The 23,646-nt window shown below is 44.5% G+C and overlaps 1 protein-coding gene across 1 annotated transcript in view; it reads right to left on the bottom strand.

The window, feature by feature from the left end:
• Positions 1–23,646, bottom strand: part of SLC39A10 (solute carrier family 39 member 10) — a 273,453-nt gene that overhangs the window by 75,548 nt on the left and 174,259 nt on the right. The window contains exon 6 of the mRNA XM_040440707.1: positions 1,929–2,052. Within this exon, the coding sequence (XP_040296641.1) occupies positions 1,929–2,052 (124 nt within the window). The remainder of the gene's footprint in view (positions 1–1,928; positions 2,053–23,646) is intronic.

Below are 23,646 nucleotides of genomic sequence, written 5' to 3'. Positions count from 1 at the left end.
CAAGGTTCAGGGAGCAGGCAGAAGAGGTGTCAGGAAGCAGATCAAGGGTCAAATCCAAAGGTAAGCTTAATAATAATAATAATAATAATAATAATACACAGCCTAAGGGACCAAAATCACAGGCAACCTGTAGCCAGCAGGTTGTCTGTATTTATAGTGGGGAGTGAGGGTCGTGTGACGTGGCCAGCGTCACATGACCGACAGACAGACAAGTCGAGCACCGAGTGATCAGCTCGGTGCTCAAGGCAGACCTAGGAGCAGGGAGCCTCCCAGCTAGCAAAAGCCGCCCTGGGATCGAGGCCGAACACAGATCCTCGCTCCCGAAGCTAAGCAGCAGGTCTGCGGCTGATGGGAGACAGAGTGCGCCGTCGGCGCCCCATTACACTCAACCATTTGGAGATATCAAACGAAATGTATTAAATAGAGAAGGATATTGGATCCTGATGTTGGACACATCATTCTCGAAATGGTTAAACCATAGAACATATTTTATTTTAAATTATAATGGGGGCACATTTACTAAGAAGAGCGATTTAGACGCTGGTCTTAGTCCTTGTCCGCTGCCGCTTGATGAGCCTAAGTTATGCAGAGATGCCAGTGCAACTTGCTTAAAGATGAACTTTCATCTGGAAAAAAATTGTGAATTAATTGTCATGATCTGTACAGCGGCGCCCAGGGATCTCACTGCGATCCCTGGGCGCCGCTCCGTTCTCCTGCTATGCCCTCCAGTATGTTCGGTCACTTGGTTATAGTAGGCGGAGACTTAGGGGACTTTGTTATAGTAGGAGGAGACTGCCCTTGTTCTCCTGGGCGTCTCCTTCTCCTAGGCTGTAGCGCTGGCCAATCGCAGCGCAGAGCTCACAGCCTGGGAGGTTTTTTTCTCCCAGGCTGTGAGCTCTGCGCTGCGATTGGCCAGCGCTACAGCCTAGTAGAAGGAGACGCCCAGGAGAACAAGGGCAGTCTCCTCCTACTATAACAAAGTCCCCTAAGTCTCCTCCTACTATAACCAAGTGACCGAACATACTGGAGGGCATAGCAGGAGAACATGCACGATTTTTCCCCGCGAGTGCAAAGCGTTTTAATGTGTTTTGCAAGCGCGTGAGAAAAATCGGCATGTTTGGTACCCAGACCCGAACCCGGACTTCTTCACAGAAGTTTGGGTTTAGTATTCTGTAAATTTTATTATTTTCCCTTATAACATGGTTATAAGGGAAAATAATAGCATTCTTTAATACAGAATGCTTAGTAGAAGGTCAATAGAGGGTTAAAAAATATTTTAAAAAATTAACTCCCCTCCTCCAAATGACGGTTTCCTGTTCTTTCTTCAGGACCTGTCAAAGGACCTGTGGTGACGTCACTGAGCTCATCAAATGGTCCATCACCATGGTGATGGATCATGTGATATATCATGTGATGAGCACAGTGATGTCACCACAGGTCCTTTGACAGGTCCTGAAGAAAGAACTGGAGACCGGCAGCTATGCGATCAATTGGAGGAGGCGATTTAATTTTTTTAATATTTTTTAACCCTCAATTGACCTTCTACTAAGAATGCTATTATTTTCCCTTATAACCCTGTTATAAGGGAAAATAATACAGTGAATAGACTTTCATCCTAGCAACCACTTGCTTGCGGATGCTTGCGATTTTCACGCAGCCCCATTCACTTCTATGGGGCCTGCGTTGCGTGAAAAACGCACAATATAGAGCATGCTGCGATTTTCACGCAACGCACAAGTGATGCCTGTCTAAAGTTTTGCACAGTACTGTATACATTAGGAGTCAAATGCAGACCTATGCAGTAGTATGGCATAGGGTTGTATGCCATTAGTCTATGCCTCAGTTGTCCCAACAAACTCTAAAAATCAGCATTGTTTAAAACACTATTCATGTAAGTCAACCAAGAAATTCAAAATACATGTAATTACCTGCCAAAGGTTTTAGTTGTAGCCATTCAGGATCTGACTGTTGATTTATTTTGTGATCAGATAATTTTCTTTGTATAGCAGACTCATCTGCTTTTTGCTTGCTCTTCAACTTGTTTCGTCTTCCCTTAACAAAATAGAAGAGCACATTCAATATTGAATCTGGTTAATACACAGTTGCCAGGAAGTGGTATATTGCTCATAGATGTCCCTTTTATGTTTGAATTTGCTTCACAAGGCTGCAAATATCAATGCTTTGGACAGATTAGCAACCATCTTAGTTATTTGGCTGATGACTTTAGCCTTAGTAGCACAAGACCCCTGGCCCTGCTAACATGGGTCTCATTTATCAAAACTATCAGTAAAACGGTATTTGTTGCCCATAGCAACCAAACAAAAAACTCAGCTTTTCCAGAGCAGTTTAAGCAATAACAGCTGAACTCTGATTGTTGCTATGGATAGCAGAGACTGTTTTACTGGTAGAGAGTTTTGATAAGGATTATATATTTTAAACATACTGGATAATTTATTATTACATTTGTGCCAGAATATTGGTGCCAATATACCCCAGCCTGTGCTCAATCTCGGCCAGTGTGATTCACTGACAGCATTGTGCCTACTGGGCTGAGTAGAAGACCCTCTGGGTCCCCAGCTTGTGTACTCTCTCAGCCCAGCCGGTGCAATGATATCACTGCATTGTGCCTGCTGGGGAGAGCGGGAATGTGCTCTAATCATCAAGAGAATGGGGCTAGGTGAGTATTAGTGTTTTTTTATTTTATGTAAGGGAGCACTACTGTGTGGGGGAATTAGTGAAGGCACTAAGGGGGAGAGCTAAGGGGTAGCATTACTATGTGGGGACTAAGGGGGCAAAACTACTGTGAAAGGGCAGTAAAGGGCATGTTATTATGAAGGGGCATTAAAATGGCATACTACTGTGGGGGACATGCTACTGTATGCACTAAGGGGACATGCTACTATGAAGGCGGCACCAAGGGGGCATGCTACTGTGAATGGGGCACTAAAGGGACATAACTACTATGTGGGGGCACTGAGGGGCATTTTACTATGTAGGGGCACAACTACTGTGTGTTGGCAATAAGGGGAATAACTACTGTGTGGGGGCACTAAGGGGGCATAACTACTGTATGGGAGCACTAATGAGGCATAACTACTGTCAAGAGGGGGCTAATGGGGCATAACTAATGCACCAGATTTATCAGTAATACCGCCCCTTTAGTGCCTTCCTCCACACTGTAAGAATGTTCTCAGTGTCATCTAACAATAATGATGACCCTTACTGCCTCTCAGACACTATGATATCCCTTTAGTATCATCTCACAGCAGGGTGATCCCTTAATGCCCCCACACAGTAAAATGCTCCTTTAGTGCTTTTTATACAATGTGATGGCCCCTTAAGTGCCCCCCCCCCCCCACACAGTATGATGCCCTTTTAAATGATCCCACACAGTATGATAATCCCTTAAGTGGCTCCTACACAGTGTAATGTCCCTTTAAGTGGCCTCCACAAAGAGTGACACCCTCTAAGTGCCCTCCACACAGTATGATACCCCTTTAAGCGGCCCCACACAGTATGATGCACCCTTAAGTAGATATATGTATAGAGAATGGGTAGGCACAACCATTATTGGTTATTAACAGCACACACTCAGATTGAGTCATTGTCATTAGTGGTCAGTATTGGGCCCTACTCTCTTCAATATATTTATTAATTATCTTGTAGAAGGCTTGCACAGTAAAATATCAATTTTTGCAGATGACACTAAACTGTGTAAAGTAATTGACACGGAAGAGGACAGTATACTGCTACAGATGGATCTGGATAGATTGGAGACTTTGGCAGATAAGTGCCAGATGAGGTTTAAGACTAACAAATGTAAAGTTATGCACATGGGAAGAAATAATGCAAGTCACCCGTACATACTAAATGGTAAAACACTGGGTAACACTGACATGGAAAAGGACTTAGGAATTTTATTGAACAGCAAACTAAGCTGTAAAAACCAGTGTCATGCAGCTGCTGCCAAGGTCATAGATGCCCGTGAAGAGAACATAGTCCTACCACTTTAGAAATCACTAGTCAGACCACACATGGAGTTCTGTGTACAGTTCTGGGCTCCTGTGAACAAGGCAGACATAGCAGAGCTGGAGAGGGTTCAGAGGAGGGCAACTAAAGTAATAACTGGAATGGGGCAACTACAGTACCCTGAAAGATTATCAATATTAGTGTTATTCACTTTAGAAAAAAGACGACTGAGGGGAGATCTAATTACTATGTATAAATATATCATGGGTCAGTACAGAGATCTCTCCCATCATCTATTTATCCCCGGACTGTAACTGTGACAAGGGGACATCCTCTGCGTCTGGAGGAAAGAAGGTTTGTACACAAGCATAGAAGAGGATTCTTTACGGTAAGAGCAGTGAGACTATGGAACTCTCTGCCTGAGGAGGTGGTGATGGTGAGTACAATAAAGCAATTCAAGAGGGGCCTGGATGTATTCTGGAGTGTAATAATATTACAGGATATAGCTACTAGAGAGGGGTTGTTGATCCAGGGAGTTATCTGATTGCCTGATTGGAGTCGGGAAGGAATTTTTTTCCCCTTAAGTGGGGAAAATTGGCTTCTACCTCACAGTTTTCCTTTTTGCCTTCCTCTGGATCAACTTGCAGGATATCAGGCCGAACTGGATGGACAAATGGCTTTTTTCGGCCTTATAGACTATGTTACTATGTTACTATGTATTATCTCCCTAACTTTGTGAGACATAGCATTTAGAAATTCGGTTGGGAGTGATAGCAAGTGAAAGTGAAAGCAGGTCTCAGCTGTTTTCACTCCCGACCTGATTTCTAACAGCTACAGTATATCTTCACATGTAGTTGGGATAATGCTGTGATTCTTATCTTCTGAAAGTGGCATTTGCAATTCCGCTACAAATCCACAGTATAATTTATAAAAATCTGCATGTAGCTCAGTTTTCAGTTCAGTTATTGATATCTCTCTTTTCATAATTTTAAGATATTCTCTACGGAATGCTGCATTGCCAAAACACTGGTGCAAGGCAAAAGTTGTGCCCATTTTCAAAAAGGGCTCTCTAGGTTCCCCAAATAATTAGAGACCAGTAAACTAAAATACCATTGTGGGGAAATTATTGAGGGGCTATTAGGTGGCTATATACAGGAGTACAAGACCATAAATATCATCAAGAATAACAGCCAGCAAAGTTTTATCAAGGACAGAACTGACCTGATTTGTTTTTTAAAGAGTTAAATTTAAACCTGGGCAGATGAGTGTCTGTAAATACAGTGTTTTGGACTTTGCAAAACCATTTGAGACTAGATTTTCAATGGGGAAATTAGAGTCTGTATGCTGGTCTTAATATCCCCATGAGCTGCTGGAGGACACACTTAATTCATGAGTCACACGTCTCATCATAAATTAAGAGAATCCTCCGGCAGTCCACGTGCCTAGACTGAAATCTATGCCAGCTCATACCTGCCGTAGATTTCATTTATCATTAATGCCAGAAAACTGACAAAAAATGTGCCAGTGCTGATGGCTCCACCCCTACCCTGCCAGACCCCTATTTAGAAAGTGGCGAGGGCGGCATACAACTTTTTTACACCAGAAAATAATATAGTGTGATGATTACTTATAAAGCATAGTTTGTAATTTGAAAACTTGCTCAAAGACTGTGTCCAGAGAGTTGTGCTCAATGATTCCAATACGAAATAGTCCCTGGTAGAGCTGAGCGAACCTTTAGAGATTTGTTTCAGGTCTGATTCGCAATTTTTTTTAAAAAGTTGCTACATTTGCACTGGAAATTGATATGGTCTCCCAGGACTCAAAATTTTTAGGAAAAGATGTTATCTCTTCTTGTTAATTTTTTATGAATTTTGTCTTTTTCCCACACCCCTACCTAAGCTCTTGAACTCAATGACAGCAGTAGTAAATCATGTCAGCGTGGCACTGACATACATAGCTATGGATAAACGTATGTTTGATGGCGATAACAAATAGTGCTGTGTATTAGGCATTTTCATATGCAAAGCTTCCAAAAATTGTCCATTATCAGGAGCAGTTGGTGTTTAAACACACACAGTGTTATGGGGAAGGGGGGGGGGGACTGTCCATTTATTCAACATAGACATGGTGAATGTTAATTAAGTATTTTATGAGGTACACTGTCTTAAAAGCAGAAAGATTAAAATTTAGAAAATAGTAAATTTGGGATTTTTTATAAATAAAAGGTAAAACATATTGACTGAAATTTACCATTAACATGATGATGTACAATGTGTCACGAGAAAATATTCTCAGAATGGCTTCCATAAGTAAAAGCATTCCAAAGTTATTACCACATGAAGTGGCACATGTCAGATTTGCTCAATTAAGCTTGGTCAGGAAGGGGGAAAATGACCTGGTCTGGAAGTGGTTAAAAAAATTCTCCCTATTAAGTGGGAGCAGCAACAGTACATTGTGGATGTAGAAAGGGTAGAGGAATAAGAGACACATGGCTGCAATAGTAGCGGCAGCAGAAGCCGTATAAAATGGAACATACAAGGCAGTAGATCAACTACACCTTAATAGTGAGGGTGCAAGTGCTCTGGGGATAGTTAGATGGCTGGAGGAGCTTTTAAACTAGGATCTGGGGGGAGGGGTCATACTAATAAGGGGGTAGATAGTGTAGATTGAGAGTGGGATATAGGAGGGGACAGTGGGGATTTAGTGGGGGCTGGGGTAGGGGTGGGCGATATGGCCTAAAATCTATATTGCGCTATAATTTTAAGCATGTGCGATATGCGATATATATTGCAATATATTGTTTTCTATATTTTGGGGGGGGGGGGGGGTGTTTAAACTTTTTTTTTTTACTTTTTATTTAATAACTATTAGCCTCCTTAAGGGCTAGAACCCTTGTCATATTCACCCTAATAGAGTTCTGTTAGGACTTTACACTCTCCCTGCTGCCCTGTGCTTTGTGCACACAACAGCAGGGAGCTGACCATGGCAGCCAACCTCTCATGTGCCCCCCAGCCCCTGATCAGCCCCCCAGCCTCTGATGTGCCCCCCAGCCTCTCCGTCTTATCAGCCCCCTCTGGTAACTCAAACCCACCCCCCCTCCCTCCCCAGTATTAATCATTGGTGGCAGTGCCCACAGGGTCCCCCTCCTCCCCCCCATCATTGGTGGCAGTGGGCAGTTCCGATCGGAGTCCCAGCAGTGTAATGGGTTACCATGGCAGCCAGGAGTCACGCTACTGAAGTCCTGGCTGCCATGGTATGTTAGTGAGCAGCATTATACTCACGTGCGACGTGGCCGCCGGTCGCTCCTTCTGTCTGTGCGGCGCTTTGCTAATGCTTATAGCATTAGCAATGCGCCGCACAGACCTATGAGAAGAAAGAGCACCCGGGGGCCACGGCGCACGTGAGTATAATGCTGCTCACTAACATGGCAGCCAGGACTTCAGTAGCGTGACTCCTGGCTGCCATGGTAACCGATCGGAGCCCCAGCATTACACTGCTGGGACTCCGATCGGAACTGCACACTGCCACCAATGCAGAGACTGAAGAACATTCCCGGCACTCGACCTCTGACAGGACGCTGTGATCCGCGCGATTAACCCCTCAACTGAGGGGTTAATTGCGGCGGATCGCAGCGTGCAGTCATAGGGGCCGGGATATGGCCGGCACATTCATTGGTGGCGCAGTGGCCACAGTCCCTCCCCTCCTCCTCCTACTCTGTTCTCATTGGTGGTCAGCGGCAGCCGCGCACAGTGGGGAGAGAGGGACTCCCTCCTTCTCCACTGTGCCGGCTCAGGAGAACATGGTGCGTGCCGAGAGCGCGATCATATCGCGGTCCTGCGATATAGGCGATATGCACAAAATCCATATCGTGGCACAAATTTATATCGCATATCGCCTATATCGCCCACCCCTAGGCTGGGGTTAGTGAGGAAAGTAGGGAGAAGACTGGGCAGAACTGTACACCAATGAAAAATAGAGCTGCAGGTAACAAGAACCTGTTACATACAAACATCAACCATGGTAACCAAAAATCATGGATATTCCCTTTATAGGTAATAGTAATTTAAAATGTATTTTCACAAATGCCAGTCTAGCTAGCAAAATGGGGAAGCTGGAGGCTATGGTACTAGAAGAACACATAGATGTAGTTGGTGTGGCTGAGACATGGTTGGATTCTTCGCATGACTGGGCTGTTAATATTGAGGGATTTACACTATTTAGGAAAGACAGGGTCAATAGTAAAAGGCTGTGGTGTGTGCCTATATGTGAGGAGTGATCTGAAGACAAGTGTGAAAGAGGCAATTGTGCGTGAGGATGGTGATGATGTGGAAACCTTATGGGTGGAAGCTCAAAGGGATATAAAACACTGAAGCTCATCAAGAGAATGCCAAGAGTGTGCAAAGCAGTAATCAAAGCAAAAAGGTGGCTACTTTGAAGAACCTAGAATATGACATTTTCAGTTGTTTCACACTTGTTTGTTATGTATATAATTCCACATGTGTTAATTCATAGTTTTGATGCCTTCAGTGTGAATCTACAATTTTCATAGTCATGAAAATAAAGAAAACTCTTTGTATGAGAAGGTGTGTCCAAACTTTTGGTCTGTACTGTATATATATATATATATATATATATATATATATATATAGCCGTTCCCATCAAATACAGTGTAACTATTGTAGGAGACAAGTACTGTCGAAGGGTTGGATTGTATTGAGCATCAATAACAATATATACTGTACTGCGTGGAAGGGAGCTGTAGATGCTGGTGTGCACTAGAGTATTCGGGAATTAGGGGGTTCTGAATGAGCTGATAAAGTGACAGTGTATTTGTCTATTACTGACTTTCTTGTGCATACAGTACCTACTGTACCGCTGGGGCTTACGTGGCTATGTAACTACTGTAGGTTATTTTTTTTTTATTACATTTATCGCTGCAAACAACCAAACCCCCCACCCATCCCATTATCCATCTACAGTCCTTTAATGTTCTGCTAGGAAAGAATGTGCATTGCTTTACTTTGCATAGCGGGGGATGGGCAGACAAAGCCGTCCTTTGGTAGATAGGTGCAGGGAAACAAAAGCTGTTTTCACAAACTAAATTTACATTCTCCAGCGTCTCGCTAATTTGTGGATTCGGAACAATGACACGGGGAGCGCAATAGGCTGTACCTCACTATTAAAGTACTGTAGCCTGTTGTTTCTAACCAAATACTGTACATCATGGAAATACAGTAGTCCCAAATATAAAAAAAACAAAAACAAATTTATAATATATATATGCCACTCCCATCAAATAACGATAATAGGCATGTACAGTACAGTAAAAGGATTTTATTGATGACCAATAACAATATTTAATATGAATATAGATATTGTATTTAGAAATGCAGATAGTAACAAATGTGGGGTTAATTGTGTGGATCTCAGCCCCCTGTAAGAGATCGGGTGCTGCCAGGCAGCAGGGGCCAGACACCCCTCCCTCCCCAGTATTAAAATCATTGGTGGCCAGTGCGGCCACCCCTCCCTCCCCAATATTAAAATTATTGGTAGCCAGTGCGGCCCCCCCACCCCCATCCCCCCACCCCCATCCCCCATATTAAAATCATTGGTGTTTAGTGCGCCCCCCCCCTATTAAAATAATTGGTGTCCAGTGCGGCCTCCCCTCTCCCCCCACCCCTAATAAAATCAATGGTGGCAGTGGCTACAGGTTAACAACCCTTCCCCCATCATTGGTGGCGGAGTGGAGTTACTGCAGTCCTGGCTGCCATGGTTACTTAGCACTTTTAGCAGCATTATACTTACGTGCACTGTCTGTGGCCGGCTGGGCGCTCCTCCTACTGGTAAGTGACAGGTCTGTGCTATAAGCAATGCGCCGCACAGACCTTTCACTTACCAGTAGGAGGAGCGCAGGCCAGGCACAGACAGCGCATGCAAGTATAATGCTGCTAAAAGTGCTAAGTAACCATGGCAGCCAGGACTGGGGGTGGGTGGGGGTGGGGGGGCCGCACTAGCCACCAATGATTTTAATAGGGAGAGGGGGGCCGCACTGGCCACCAATGATTTTAATACTGGGGAGGGAGAGAGGGGGGCCGCACTGGCCACCAATGATTTTAATACCGAGGAGGGAGGGGGGTCTGGCCCCCTGCTGCCTGGCAGCACCTGATCTCTTACAGGGGCTGTGATCCGCACAATTAACCCCTCAGGTGCGGCACCTGAGGGGTTAATTGTGCGGATCGCAGCCCCCTATAAGAGATCCGGTGCTGCCAGGCAGCAGGGGGCCGTTATGTCCACAGTTCTCAGTATATTCTAACTTGAAGCATCCCCATCACTACAGGAACGCCTCTGTGTTAGAATATACTGTCTGATCTGAGTTTTCACGATCTAACTCAAATCCGATGGTATATTCTAACATAGAGGCGTTCCCATGGTGATGGGGACGCTTCAAGTTAAAATATACCATCGGATTGGAAAACATTCTGATCTGATGGTATATTAATATTACCCAAACATCGAACCCGAACCTTTACTGAAATGTTCGGGTTCGGGTGCCGAACACTGCAAAGTTTGGTACGAACCCGAACTTTACAGTTCGGGTTCGCTCAACCCTAGTGCCATCCCCTATAGCACCTGGCTCCTGTTCAGTGTCGGGATGACTAAGGTCTGTATCAGGAGCCGGATAGCGATATTAATACACAGCACATGTACAGTACTGTACATACAGTAGACAATAAGATGCAGTGGGGCACAGGACAGTACAGTCGGGTGCAGTGGGGCACAGGACAGTACAGTCGGGTGCAGTGGGGTACAGTACCGTACCTGCGGCTCCCCACCCCGATGTACTGTAGGTCTGTGTGGTTCCGCTCACCCATTTTTTATTTTATTTTATTAAATTTTATTTAATGATTGACTGTTCAGGTGCCATCCCCTATAGCGCCCAGCTCCTGTACAGTGTCGGGATGACTACGGTCTGTATCAGGACTCAGGAGCCATATAGCGATATTAATACACAGCACATGCTGCTCTGTACATCCAGTTACACTACTAGAAATTCGCATAAAGTACGGTACTACTGATTAATCTAGTACTTTAACTGAACACTGCTATCTACTGGCATTGGTGTGTATTGATACACTGGAGGAGATAAAATCGCGTTTAGTTAGTAAAGAATTGCGAAATAAGGGAGCGGTAGCGATGACACATCTGTAGTTTATGCAAAGAGAAAAAAGATTTTGAAGACGGGGTATTCTGCACAGAATGTGCAAAAATAGGGGGGTAGGGGTGAAAGAGATGAAATGGGCGCCAAGGGATGACCACAATATTGAAAAAAAAATGTATATAAAATGTATATAAAATGTATATAAAATATGTATATAGAAAAATGTATATAGAAAAATATATGTATATAGAATGGAGAGAAATAGGCAGCTCCCCAAGGACCCCCAAAAAAAGGGGGGGGAGGAGAATCAGTACCAACTGGTGGACTGAAATTAGAATGAGGTTGCTGATAAAGCGGGTATCACAGATGTCTATAGTGATGTCTTAATGATACCCAGGGGGCGCCACAGAGTCTCCAGTATTTGAAATAAAATTCTACAGTTATAGTGGAATACACTATGAAAAAGTTACACTTACTTCACCGGGGAGGAGGATATAGGATAAAGCTCAAGACACCTATATCTCAACCTCCCCCGCCGAGGTCGCTTCAAATGATGTAATGATAGCTTCCTGGTCCCCAAAAGGATGACACCGGGGCTCCAATGTGATTAGGAAGTCTTTTATTGGTTAAGCTCGACGCGTTTCGGGAATATATCCCTTTTTCAAGAGCATATCATCTGTAGTTTAACTGTGATTTCACAGATTCCGGCGCATGCAGCAGGGGATCTGTAGCGCATGCAGCTCCTGCACCTGCCCGATCACCATGACGTACATGTACTTCTCTGGTCCTTAAGTCACGGCCAGAGATAACGTACATGTACGTCATGGGTCCTTAACTCCTTAAAGGGTTTCTACGACCACATTTTGACCTAATTAGCTGTCAGACACTAGCGATCTGCTAGTGTCTGCTGTACCTAACCATGCTATTGTAGTTCCTTTCTCTGCAGCGGTTACCCTAAAAAACTTAGATTTATTGGTATGCAAATGAGCCTCTAGGTGCTATGGGGGCGTCTTTTCAGCCCCTAGAGGCTCCGTCCACTCACCATTTCTGCAGCCCAGCGCGCTCCAGCCCGCCCCTCTCCTCTAGATTGACAGCCTACTCGCGCCTGCACCGTGTGCTTCTGTATTCAGTGCAGGCGCAGTGACTGTCTCCCTGCGCCGGCATCTTCACTGCGCCTGCGTCGATTACGGCGCAGGGAGCAGTCCAACAGTCACTGCGCCTGCGCCGGCGCGAGTAGGCTGTCAATCTAGAGGAGAGGGGCGGGCTGGAGCACGCTGGGCGGCAGAAATGGTGAGTGGACGGAGCCTCTAGGTGCTGAAAAGACGCCCCAATAGCACCTAGAGGCTCATTTGCATACCAATAAAACTACGTTTTTTAGGGTAAGGGCTGTTTCACACGAGCGGATGCCGTGCGTGACATCCGCTCCATGAATGACAGCCAAGACCCGATGCAGACTGCAGAAGCACGGAGCATTAACATGATTGATAATGCTCCGGGCCTCTCTGTGATCTCTTTACTACGAAATCACAGTGACAACTTTATCTCACTGTGATTTCGTAGTAAAGAGATCACAGAGAGGCACGGAGCATTATCAGTCATGTTAATGCTCCGTGCTTCTGCAGTCTGCATCGGGTCTTGGCTGTCATTCACGGAGCGGATGTCACGCACGGCATCCGCTCGTGTGAAACAGCCCTAACCGCTGCAGAGAAAGGAATTACAATAGCATGGTTAGGTAGAGCAGACACTAGCAGATCGCTAGTGTCTGACAGCTAATTAGGTCAAAATGTGGTGGTAGAAAGCCTTTAGGGACACAGCCTTATTTCACCTTAAGGATTTTTTGCAAATCTGACCAGTGTCACTTTAAGTGGTGATAACTTCAAAACGCTTTGACTGATCTAGGCCATTCTGAGATTGTTTTTTTCGTCAAATATTGTACTTCATGAAAAAATACCAAATTTGCCAAAGATTTAGAAAAATTAGCAAATTTCCAATTTTTATTTCTCTACTTCTATAATACATAGTAATACCTACAAAAATAGTTATTACTTTACATTCCCCATATGTATACTTCATGTTAGGATCATTTTGGTAATGACATTTTATATTTTTGGGGGACGTTACAAGGCTTAGAAGTTTAGAAGTAAATCTTGAAATTTCTCAGAAATTTTCAAAAACCAACTTTTTAAGGACCAGTTCAGGTCTGAAGTCACTTTGTGAGGCTTACATAATATAAACCAAATTGCTCTATATTACACTTTTTGTGAGGCAAGGTAACAAGAAATAGCTGTTTTGGCACAGTTTTTATTTTTTGTTATTTACAACATTCATCTGACAGGTTAGATCATGTCGTATTTTTATAGACCAGGTTGTCACGGACGCAGTGATACCTAATATGTATACTTTTTATTTATTTATTTATGTAAGTATTAAACAATGATTTCATTTTTAAAACAAAAAAAAATCATGTTTTAGTGTTTCCATAGTCTGAGAGCCATAGTTTTTTCAGTTTTTGGGCGATTATCTTGGGTAGGGTCTCATTTTTTGCGGAATGAGAAGATGGTTTGATTGGCACTATTTTGGGGTGCATATGACTTTTTGATCGCTTGCCATTACACTTTTTGTGATGTAATGTGACAAAAAAAGGTTTATTTAGCACCGTTTTTATATTCTATTTTTTTTGGTGTTCATCTGCGGGGTTAGGTAATGTGATATTTTTATAGAGCCGGTCGATACGGACGTGGTGATACCTAATATGTTTACTTTTTTTATTTATGTAAGTTTTACACAATGATTTCATTTTTGAAAAAAAAAAATAATGTTTTAGTTTTTCCATAGTCTGAGAGCCATAGTTCTTTCAGTTTTTGGGCGATTATCTTGGGTAGGGTATGATTTTTGCTGGATAAGATGACGGTTTGATTGGCACAGAACCACCTTGGGCATTGAGCCAAGGTGCCTGCTCAATGATTTGAGCAGGCACCTTGTTCCTATCACCGCCTGCCGGGCGGCGATCGGAAATACACATGACGTACCGGTACGTCATTTGTCCTTAAGTACCGGGACAACATGACGTATGGTACGTCATGTGTCCTGAAGAGATTAAGAGGTTAATATATAAATGGGCCATACAAAAAATAAGGTGAAAAACTTCCATGTTAAATGTCCTCAAAAGACAATGGGGCACTGCCTCTGACTGGAGAAGAAAAAGTTCAGTCTTTAGATGCGTCAAAACTTCTTTACTGTAAGAATTGTGAATCTGTGGAATAGACTTCCTAAAGATGTGGCCACAGCAGGAACAGTGGACAGTTTTAAAAAGGATTTAGATGAATTCTTAAAAGTACATGACCTTAATACTTATGAAAATGTGTAGAAATCTGAGTCTCACTTTGTCAGGAATTATCCTGCTATGTCTGTGAAGGTTCTCATTTATCCAGGTCATGGTATATCTGTAAAGAATAAATCAAGGCAACTGGACTGACTGTAGATTTCTTGAAAACGTTTCACTCGTTCTTCCAACGAGCTTTCTCAATTCTGAGTGAATTGAGAAAGCTCGTTGGAAGAACGAGTGAAACGTTTTCAAGAAATCTACAGTAAGTCCAGTTGCCTTGATTTACTCTTTACAGATCTATGTCTGTTTAGTTCAGATTGTCTTGCCCTCAAGTTTTCCCTCAGTTAAGATGGTGGCTTGTCACAGCTGGGTGCCATCTTACTTCCTGTTTCACATTTAAACCTCTCAAGCCTGTTACTAATTGCTTGACTATTGTGTTTGAGCTCCTGCTTGTACAGTCCTCTCGCTTGGAACTTGCTCTCCGGTTTGTTCCTCCTCCTTGCAGTTTACCCTGCTACCTCCTGTTGCCGACACGGATTGCCTGACTACGTTCTTATGCTGCCTGCCCTGACCCATTGCTCATCTGACCTCGGCTCTGCTTCATCCTTCAATCCTGCATCATTGCTACTGCTAACGGCTCCGCCTGCCTGGCTCTGCTCCATCCTTCCATCCTGCATCGTTGCTACTGGTAACTAGAGATGTTGCGAACTATTCGCCGGCGAACATCGCTTGTTCGCGTTTGCCGCGGCGGGCGAACATATGCGATGTTCGGTCCGCCCCCTATTCATCATCATTGTGTAAACTTTGACCCTGTACCTCAGTCAGCAGACACATTCCAGCCAATCAGCATCATACCTCCCTCCCAGACCCTCCCACCTCCTGGACAGCATCCATTTTAGATTCATTCAGGAGCTACAGTGTAACAAATTTGACTAAGTTGTATTTGCAATGCGATTAATACAGGTTATAATAATCGCATTGCGAATTCAACTTAGAGCTGGGTTCCTAATGACCCTGTACCTCACAGTCAGCAGACACATTCCAGCCAATCAGCAGCGTACACTCCCTCCCAGACCCTCCCACCTCCTGGACAGCAATCATTTTAGATTCATTCGGAAGCTGCATTCTTAGTGAGGGACAGTGTAGCTGCTTCTGATTTAATAGGGAAATCGATAGCTAGGCTAGTGTATTCAGTGTCCACTACAGTCCTGAAAGACTCATCTGATCTCTGCTGTAAGGACAGCACCCCAAAAAGCCCTTTTTAGGTCTAGATCAGTCTGTCCTTTTTAGAGCTAGAACATCAGTTTTTTCCCCTGTGTAATCTAATTACAGTTGCCTGCCTGCCAGCATGTGTGTCAGGCTCACAGCGTATACTGTGCCCACTTGCCCAGTACCACCACTCATATCTGGTGTCACAGTAGCTTGCATTTAAAAAAAAAAAATACTTTGACTGTAATATAATAGTCAGTTGCCGGCACGCGTGTGTGTTTCATGCCCTGCAAGTGCACAGTGTCACCAGCGCAACTCATATCTGGTGTCACATTCAAATCCATTTAAAGAAAAACAACAATTTTGACAGAATAAATAGCAGTCAGTTGCACACACGTGTTTGTGTGTTTAAGGCCCAGCTGCAAGTTCATAGGGTCACTAGCGCAACTTATATCTGGTGTCACAGTAGCTTGCACGCATAGTACAACTTAACGAATCTAAAAAAAATTAGAGGCAGAGGCAGGCCAGCACGCAGGGGCCGTTGTGGTCGTGGTGCTGTGATTCCCTTTGGCCCTAGAATAATGCCCAGTGTTCAGAGGCCACGTACCCTGAACTCGAAAAGTTCTGAGGACATAGTTGACTGGCTAACACAGGACACCCAATCTTCTACAGCTTCCGCTCTGAACCTTGACGCACTATCCTCCTCCAGCTCAGCTTCGGGCACCTCTCAAGTTACCACTCGCCCGCCTGCCACCAACACTAGCACCACAGCCGCTTCACTTGATCTGTCAGAGGAGTTATTTACACATCAGTTGGAAGAAATGAGTGATGCGCAACCATTATTGCCAGAGGATGTAGATAACAGGGATATGTCTCAGTCAGGCAGCATTACACACATGGACGTACGGTGTGATGATGATGATGATGTTGTACCCGCTGCTGCTTCCTTTGCTGATTTGTCAGATACAAGTGAAGCGGTTGATGATGACGATGTGTCCGTGGATGTCACGTGGTTGCCCGCTCGAAGAGAAGAAGAACAGGTGGAAAGTTCTTATGGGGAGACAGAGAGGAGGAGGAGACGAGTTGGAAGCAGGGGGAGGTCATTGCAAGGAGCTAGTGGCACAGTCAGACAGCATGCATCGGCACCCGGGGTCAGCCAGACAGCACGCCAATCAACGCATGCTGTTGCCACCACCAGAATACCGTCATTGCAGAGCTCAACAGTGTGGCATTTTTTTTGTGTTTCTGCCTCTAACAACAGCAATGCCATTTGCAACCTGTGCCAAAAGAAACTGAGTCGTGGGAAGTCCAACACCCACCTAGGTACAACTGCTTTGCGAAAGCACATGATCGCACATCACAAACGCCTATGGGATCAACACATGAGTGCAAGCAGCACACAAACTCAAAGCCGCCATCCTCCTCCTGGTCCAGCAACTTCAGCCACGTCAACCACTGCTGTCCTCCTTGCCCCCTCTCAACCATCCGCCACTCCGTCTCTCGCCTTGAGCAGTTCCTGCTCATCTGCCCACAGTCAGGTGTCTGTCAAGGACATGTTTGAGCGTAAGAAGCCAATGTCACAAAGTCACCCCCTTGCCCGGCGTCTGACAGCTGGTATGTCTGAACTCTTAGCACACCAGCTTTTACCATACAAGCTGGTAGAGTCTGAGGCGTTCAAAAAATTTGTAGCTATTGGGACACCGCAGTGGAAGGTACCCGGCCGAAATTTCTTTGCACAAAAGGCAATTCCCAACCTGTACTCGATTGTGCAAAAGGAAGTAATGGCATGTCTGGCACACAGTATTGTGGCAAGGGTCCATCTGACCACTGGTACCTGGTCTGAAAAGCACGGTCAGTGCAGGTATATCACCTACACTGCGCATTGGGTCAACCTGCTGACGGCTGCCAAGCATGGAATGCGTGGCTCTGCAGAGGAGTTGGTGACACCGCCACGACTTGCAGGCAGGCCTGCTGCCACCTCCTCTACTCCTCCTACTCCATCCTCTTCCATAACCTCCTCGGCTGAGTCCTCTTCTGCTGCTGCGTCTTGCTCCACATCAACGGCACCCCCCCAGCTTCCCAGGAGCTATTCCACATCCCGGATATGACAGTGTCACGCCGTCTTGGGGTTGACTTGCCTGAAAGCAGAGAGTCACACTGGACCAGCACTCCTGTCCGCCCTGAACACACAGGTGGATCAGTGGCTGACTCCGCACCAACTGGAGATCGGCAAAGTGGTGTGTGACAACGGAAGCAATTTGTTGGCGGCATTGAATTTGGGCAAGTTGACACATGTGCCGTGCATGGCACATGTGTGTAATCTGATCGTACAGCGCTTTGTGCATAAGTACCCAGGCTTACAGGACGTCCTGAAGCAGGCCAGGAATGTGTGTGGCCATTTCAGGCGTTCCTACACGGCCATGGCGCACTTCTCAGATATCCAGCGGTGAAACAACATGCCAGTGAGGCGCTTGATTTGCGACAGCCCGACACGTTGGAATTCAACACTCCTAATGTTCGAGCGCTTGCTCCAACAAGAAAAAGCCATCAACGAGTATTTGTATGACCGGGGTGCTAGGACAGCCTATGCGGAGCTGGAACTTTTTTTGCCACGTTACTGGACGCTCATGCGCAATGCCTGTAGGCTCATGCGTCCTTTTGAGGAGGTGACAAACCTAGTCAGTCGCACCGAAGGCACCATCAGCGACATCATCCCATTTGTTTTCTTCCTGGAGCGTGCCCTGCGAAGAGTGCTGGATCAGGCCGTAGATGAGCGTGAAGAGGAAGAGTTGTGGTCACCATCACTACCAGAAACAGCCTTATCAGCATCGCTTGCTGGACCTGCGGCAACGCTGGAAGAGGATTGTGAGGAAGAGGAGTCAGAGGAGGAATGTGGCTTTGAGGAGGAGGAGGAAGACCACCCACAACAGGCATCCCAGGGTGCTCGTTGTTACCTATCTGGTACCCGTGGTGTTGTACGTGGCTGGGGGGAAGAACATACCGTCAGTGAGATTACTGAGGACGAGGAATGGGACATGAGTAGCTCGGCATCCAACCTTGTGCAAATGGGGTCTTTCATGCTGTCGTGCCTGTTGAGGGACCCTCGTATAAAAAGGCTGAAGGAGAACGACCTGTACTGGGTGGCCACGCTACTAGACCCCCGGTATAAGCAGAAAGTGCCTGAAATGTTACCGAATTACCGCAAGTTGGAAAGGATGCAGCAGTTCCAAAATAAATTAAAAAGTATGCTTTACACAGCGTATAAGGGTGATGTCACAGCACAACGGGAATCTAACAGGGGAAGAGGTGAAAGTAATCCTCCTCCTCCCACGACCATGCCGGCAAGGACAGGACGCTTTACAGACGTGTTGTTGATGGAGGACATGCAGAGCTTTTTAAGTCCTGAGCATCACCACAGCCCTTCGGGGTCCACCCTCAGAGAACGACTCGACTGACAGGTAGCAGACTACCTCGCCTTAACTGCAGATATCGACAATTTGAGGAGCGATGAACCCCTTGACTACTGGGTGTGCAGGCTTGACCTGTGGCCTGAGCTATCCCAATTTGCGATAGAACTTCTGGCCTGCCCTGCTTCAAATGTCCTGTCAGAAAGGACCTTCAGTGCAGCAGGAGGTATTGTCACTGAGAAGAGAAGTCGTCTAGGTCAAAAAAGTCTAGATTACCTCACCTTTATTAAGATGAATGAGGGATGGATCCCGAAGGGACTGACAGTAGTCGATACATTTGACTAAAAAAGGCCTGATGAGATGAGCTGCCTTGGGCTAAAAATGGTCCACATGCTGCTGTATTTTATCTCTGAATGCCGGATGACTTGCGTGACTTATCCGCAAACTAGGGTTCAAGCCGCAATGTTTTAGGGCACTTTCTGCCTGGCAAACATAAATTTTTCTGGCCGCTGCTACAGCAGTGGCTGCAACAATACCTAATTTTTCAGGCATGTGTACATGCCTAATTTTTCTGCCCTCTTGTGCTGCACTGTGGCTTCAAAACCCCCCCCCAAAAAAAGGCACATACATGTGTCAATTCCCCTTCGTGATCGTTACCTTGTTGTGGTGAAGGGGCTTGCGTATCACAATGAAGCGACCACCTCTGAGTGTGTTGGCAATGGCAATGTTGGCACACCCCAGATAATAAGGTCGTTGCTTCATTGTGAACAGACCAAAAGCGATCGGCTGGATAATTTTGCATAGAAAAAAACATTAATTTTCTTTGTGATCATCTAAGAAGATCATTAAAGCCTACTAGGCCAACAATGGGCCCACACTGCAGAATCATTGTTTTCTGGGTCACTTAACTGTCACTGAAATACCTCAGCACGACCATAGGCTTTGAAAAACCCCCATCGCCTGCAATCTCCCAAACGTGCGCACGAGTATAGTCATCACTACACCAAGATTGACGCATAAACGTATAACCCTTACACTACCTGATCGATACAACATCATACCTGATGTTTTAAAGCACGTTTTTCCAAACAATTTAGGAATGTTAGGTGATTTATGCCCTTTATGGATTAAAACCAGACTCTGCGTCAACTATGTAATTTTCCATGGGAGTTTTGCCATAGATCCCCCTCTGGCATGCCACAGTCCAGGTGTTAGTCCCCTTGAAACAACTTTTCCATCACTATTGTGGCCAGAAAGAGTCCCTGTGGGTTTTAAAATTCGCCTGCCTATTGAAGTCTATGGCGGTTCGCACACATTTGCGAAAATTCGCATTCACCGTTCGCGAACGGAAAATTTTATGTTCGCGACATCTCTACTGGTAACGGCTCCGCCTGTCTGGCTTTGCTTCATCCTTTACCCTGCTACCTCCTGTTCAAGACTCCAGTGCTTTCTGTGTTCAGGCCTTGTCCCTGTCATTGGATTCCAGCAGTATTCCACTAGTATAGTGACACTTCCTTCTGGGATTCGCATCCCCACCTATTCTTTGGTTGAACTTGATGGACTTATGTCTTTTTCAACTATTAACTATGTAACTATGTAACTGTCTATGGACAGTAATAGTAGTGGTGGATGCATAATGTTAATAGTGGTGGCAGTAGGGGGATTAGCAGCGAGGTAGACAACATATGGTACATAATATATTCAAAAATGGGTAGGCTCACCAGATACTAGCGCTCCTGAGTTTGGCCTACTTTCTACCACAAGCTCACAGAATATACGCAAAAAAAAAAAATATGCAATTGGCTAGCTCACGGCAAGACATCACATTTATTTAAAAAACATGTACTTCGTCTTGGCAAGACGGCGGCACAGTACCTAATACATCTCCCAAAAGAGTTCCAACTATATTTCTTATGATTACCGCAACTACAAAAAAGAGAACTAATTTTACCTCCGGAGGGCCGGCGTGGGTAAGAACGCCCAGCGCATGCGCGCAAGCATCCCAGCCGGCGAGCAAATACAACAGAAGGACTTTGGTAAGATATCTAATAAATGTTTGCAGTGTATTGAAAGACATTTACCAAATAGGAACAAGCATATGATATACATCGCTCAATGTGGTTTATCCTGATAACTCTTATGAAGGAACACCTCAATATATATATATTCAATAAAATTGCGGTACCGCTGCAGTAATGCAGCGTTCAATATATACCATCTATTTATATGAAGATAATACAGTGCAATGAAGAGTACTATATAATAAGATGGAATACAATAAAAATAAGAACTTATAACATCAAGACAAATATATGAACTCTATGAATTATATTAGGGATGAGCGAATCAAAGCTGACGAAGTGGAATTCGTTACGAATTTCAGGAAAAATTAGATTCACACCGAATGAGAATTTCCTTGCGCTTCGTAGAAACAAATCACATTTTTCCTAAAATGGCTGCTGCACGTGTGAGGACATGGAGAAAGGAAGTCTGGGAAGGCGGGATCACTCATACTGATATGCATGCAGCCAATAAGCAGCCAGCCATGTCACAGTGATGTCACAGCCGTATAAATACGGCAGCCATCTTAGATTCTGCCATTCACCAGCGTACTTAGTGCAGGGAGAGACGTGTGTACAGGTGCTAAGGACAGTGATAGAAAAATCGTCATTGTGCTAAAAAAAAAAAAAGAAAAAAAGATTTACAAGTGCAGGGAAAGATTATTTAAGGTGTAGGAAAAGGATAGGGGCTAGGGAGGAATCATTGCACTGCATTTCTGTTGAACAGGGTTCATTCTGGGAGGTGACAGCCTGGGTAATAGTAACATTCCTAATACACCTTGCAGCACTGACTGGGGATCCAAATTGCCATTATACAGCTTTGCAATTACATCAAACCGTTCTTATTAGGGTGCAAGTGCTGTTTGATACAGTCATTAACATGGGTTATTACAAGGAAATATTTCTACCTCTTATTTGCACTTGTGCGGTGCACTTATCTGTAGTAAAGGCTTTTGTGGGGTGTTTTAGTGGAAAATAAAAAATACATTTGCCGCTCAGCAGAGTAGTTATTTCTTGAAAAGCCTTTTGTGACTTGTATTAGCGCCGCTCTGTGGTGCAGTAGTCTGCAGTAAAGGCTTTTGTGGGGTGTTTTAGCGGAAAAAGAAAAAATACATTTGCTGCTCTACGGTGCAGTAGTCTGTTGTAAAGGCTTTTGTGGAATGTTTTAGTGCAAAAAGAAGAAATACATTTGCCGCTCTGCGGTGCAGTTATTTCTTGTAAAGCCTTTTGTGACGTGTATTAGCGCAAAAAGAAAAAATACATTTGCCGCTCTGCGGTATATTTATCTGTAGTGAAGGCTTTTGTGGGGTGTTTTAGCGTAAAAGAAAAAATGTATTTGCTGTTCATAGGTGTAGTTATTTCTTGTAAAGCCTTGTGATGAGTATTAGCGCAAAAAAAATATATATATACATTTGCCGCTCTGCGGTGCAGTAATCTGTAGTAAAGGCTTTTGTGGGGTGTTTTAGCGGAAAAAGAAAAAACATATTTGCCACTCAGCGGTGCAGTTATCTGTTTTAAAGCCCTTTTTTGCGTGTATTAGTGGAAAAAGGAAAAATATATTTGCTGCTCAGCGGTGCAGTGAGATACTTTACAGCCCAGTTTGCCGTGTATTACAGGTGAAATACAAATATATTCGCCTTTCATCATTGCACTTATCTGTTGAAAAGCCTTTTGTGTAAAAACAGAAAAAAAATTGGGCCTACGTAATTGCCGTTCTGTGGTGCAGTGAGATATTTTACAGCCCAGTTTGCTGTGTATTACTGGGGAAATACAAATATATTCGCCTTTCATCGTTGCATTTATCTGTTGAAAAGCCTTTTGTGTAAAAATAGAAAAAAATGTGGGCCTTTTGCAGTTCAGCAGTGCAGTTATATGTGGAGAAGCACTTTTCGCGGTAAGGACCGAATTGCGTAATGGTGCACTTTTTTATGGGAAACAGGCTTTTTTGGGGAAAATTTATGTGTGATAGTAGACTTTCTTCTGTATGAACCGAATTCCATTATCCTTTCTTTATCTCTTGTGAAGTCAATGTCTCCAGCAATGTGCCTCTCGCGATTTACAGAAAATATTTTTTTTTTCATGTAAAGATCCAAGAATTATGTTGTGTAGTGTATGCAAGCCATGTGAGACCCCTCTCAATTAAGGGCCTACTTGCCGTTCAGCGGTGCAGTTATATGTGGTAAAGCCCTTTTTGCGGTAAAAATGTTTGTGACAGCCTTTTTTTCTGAAAATTGATGGGTGACTGTACACCTCCTTTTGCTGTATGGGCTGAATTACGCATTAAATTTCAAAGCTGCTCTGTATCTCTTGTGAAGTCAATGTCTCCAAATATGCCCCTCTCGCGATTTACACCAAATACATTATTTTCATGTAGAGATCCAAGAATTATGTTGGAGGTATGTAGTGTATGCAAGCAATGTGCGACCCCTCTCATCACTCTCACTCTGTTCTGCACATGGTTTGCCTGGGTGAACGGAGTCACACAGGGGAGGAACTGCTCCGTGTCTTTCATCAAGA

Source organism: Bufo bufo, chromosome 7, assembly GCF_905171765.1.
Source record: "Bufo bufo chromosome 7, aBufBuf1.1, whole genome shotgun sequence".
Lineage (NCBI taxonomy): Eukaryota > Metazoa > Chordata > Amphibia > Anura > Bufonidae > Bufo > Bufo bufo.
The sequence above is the reverse complement of the archived record's forward strand: the minus strand, read 5'-3'. Positions and strand labels throughout refer to the sequence as shown.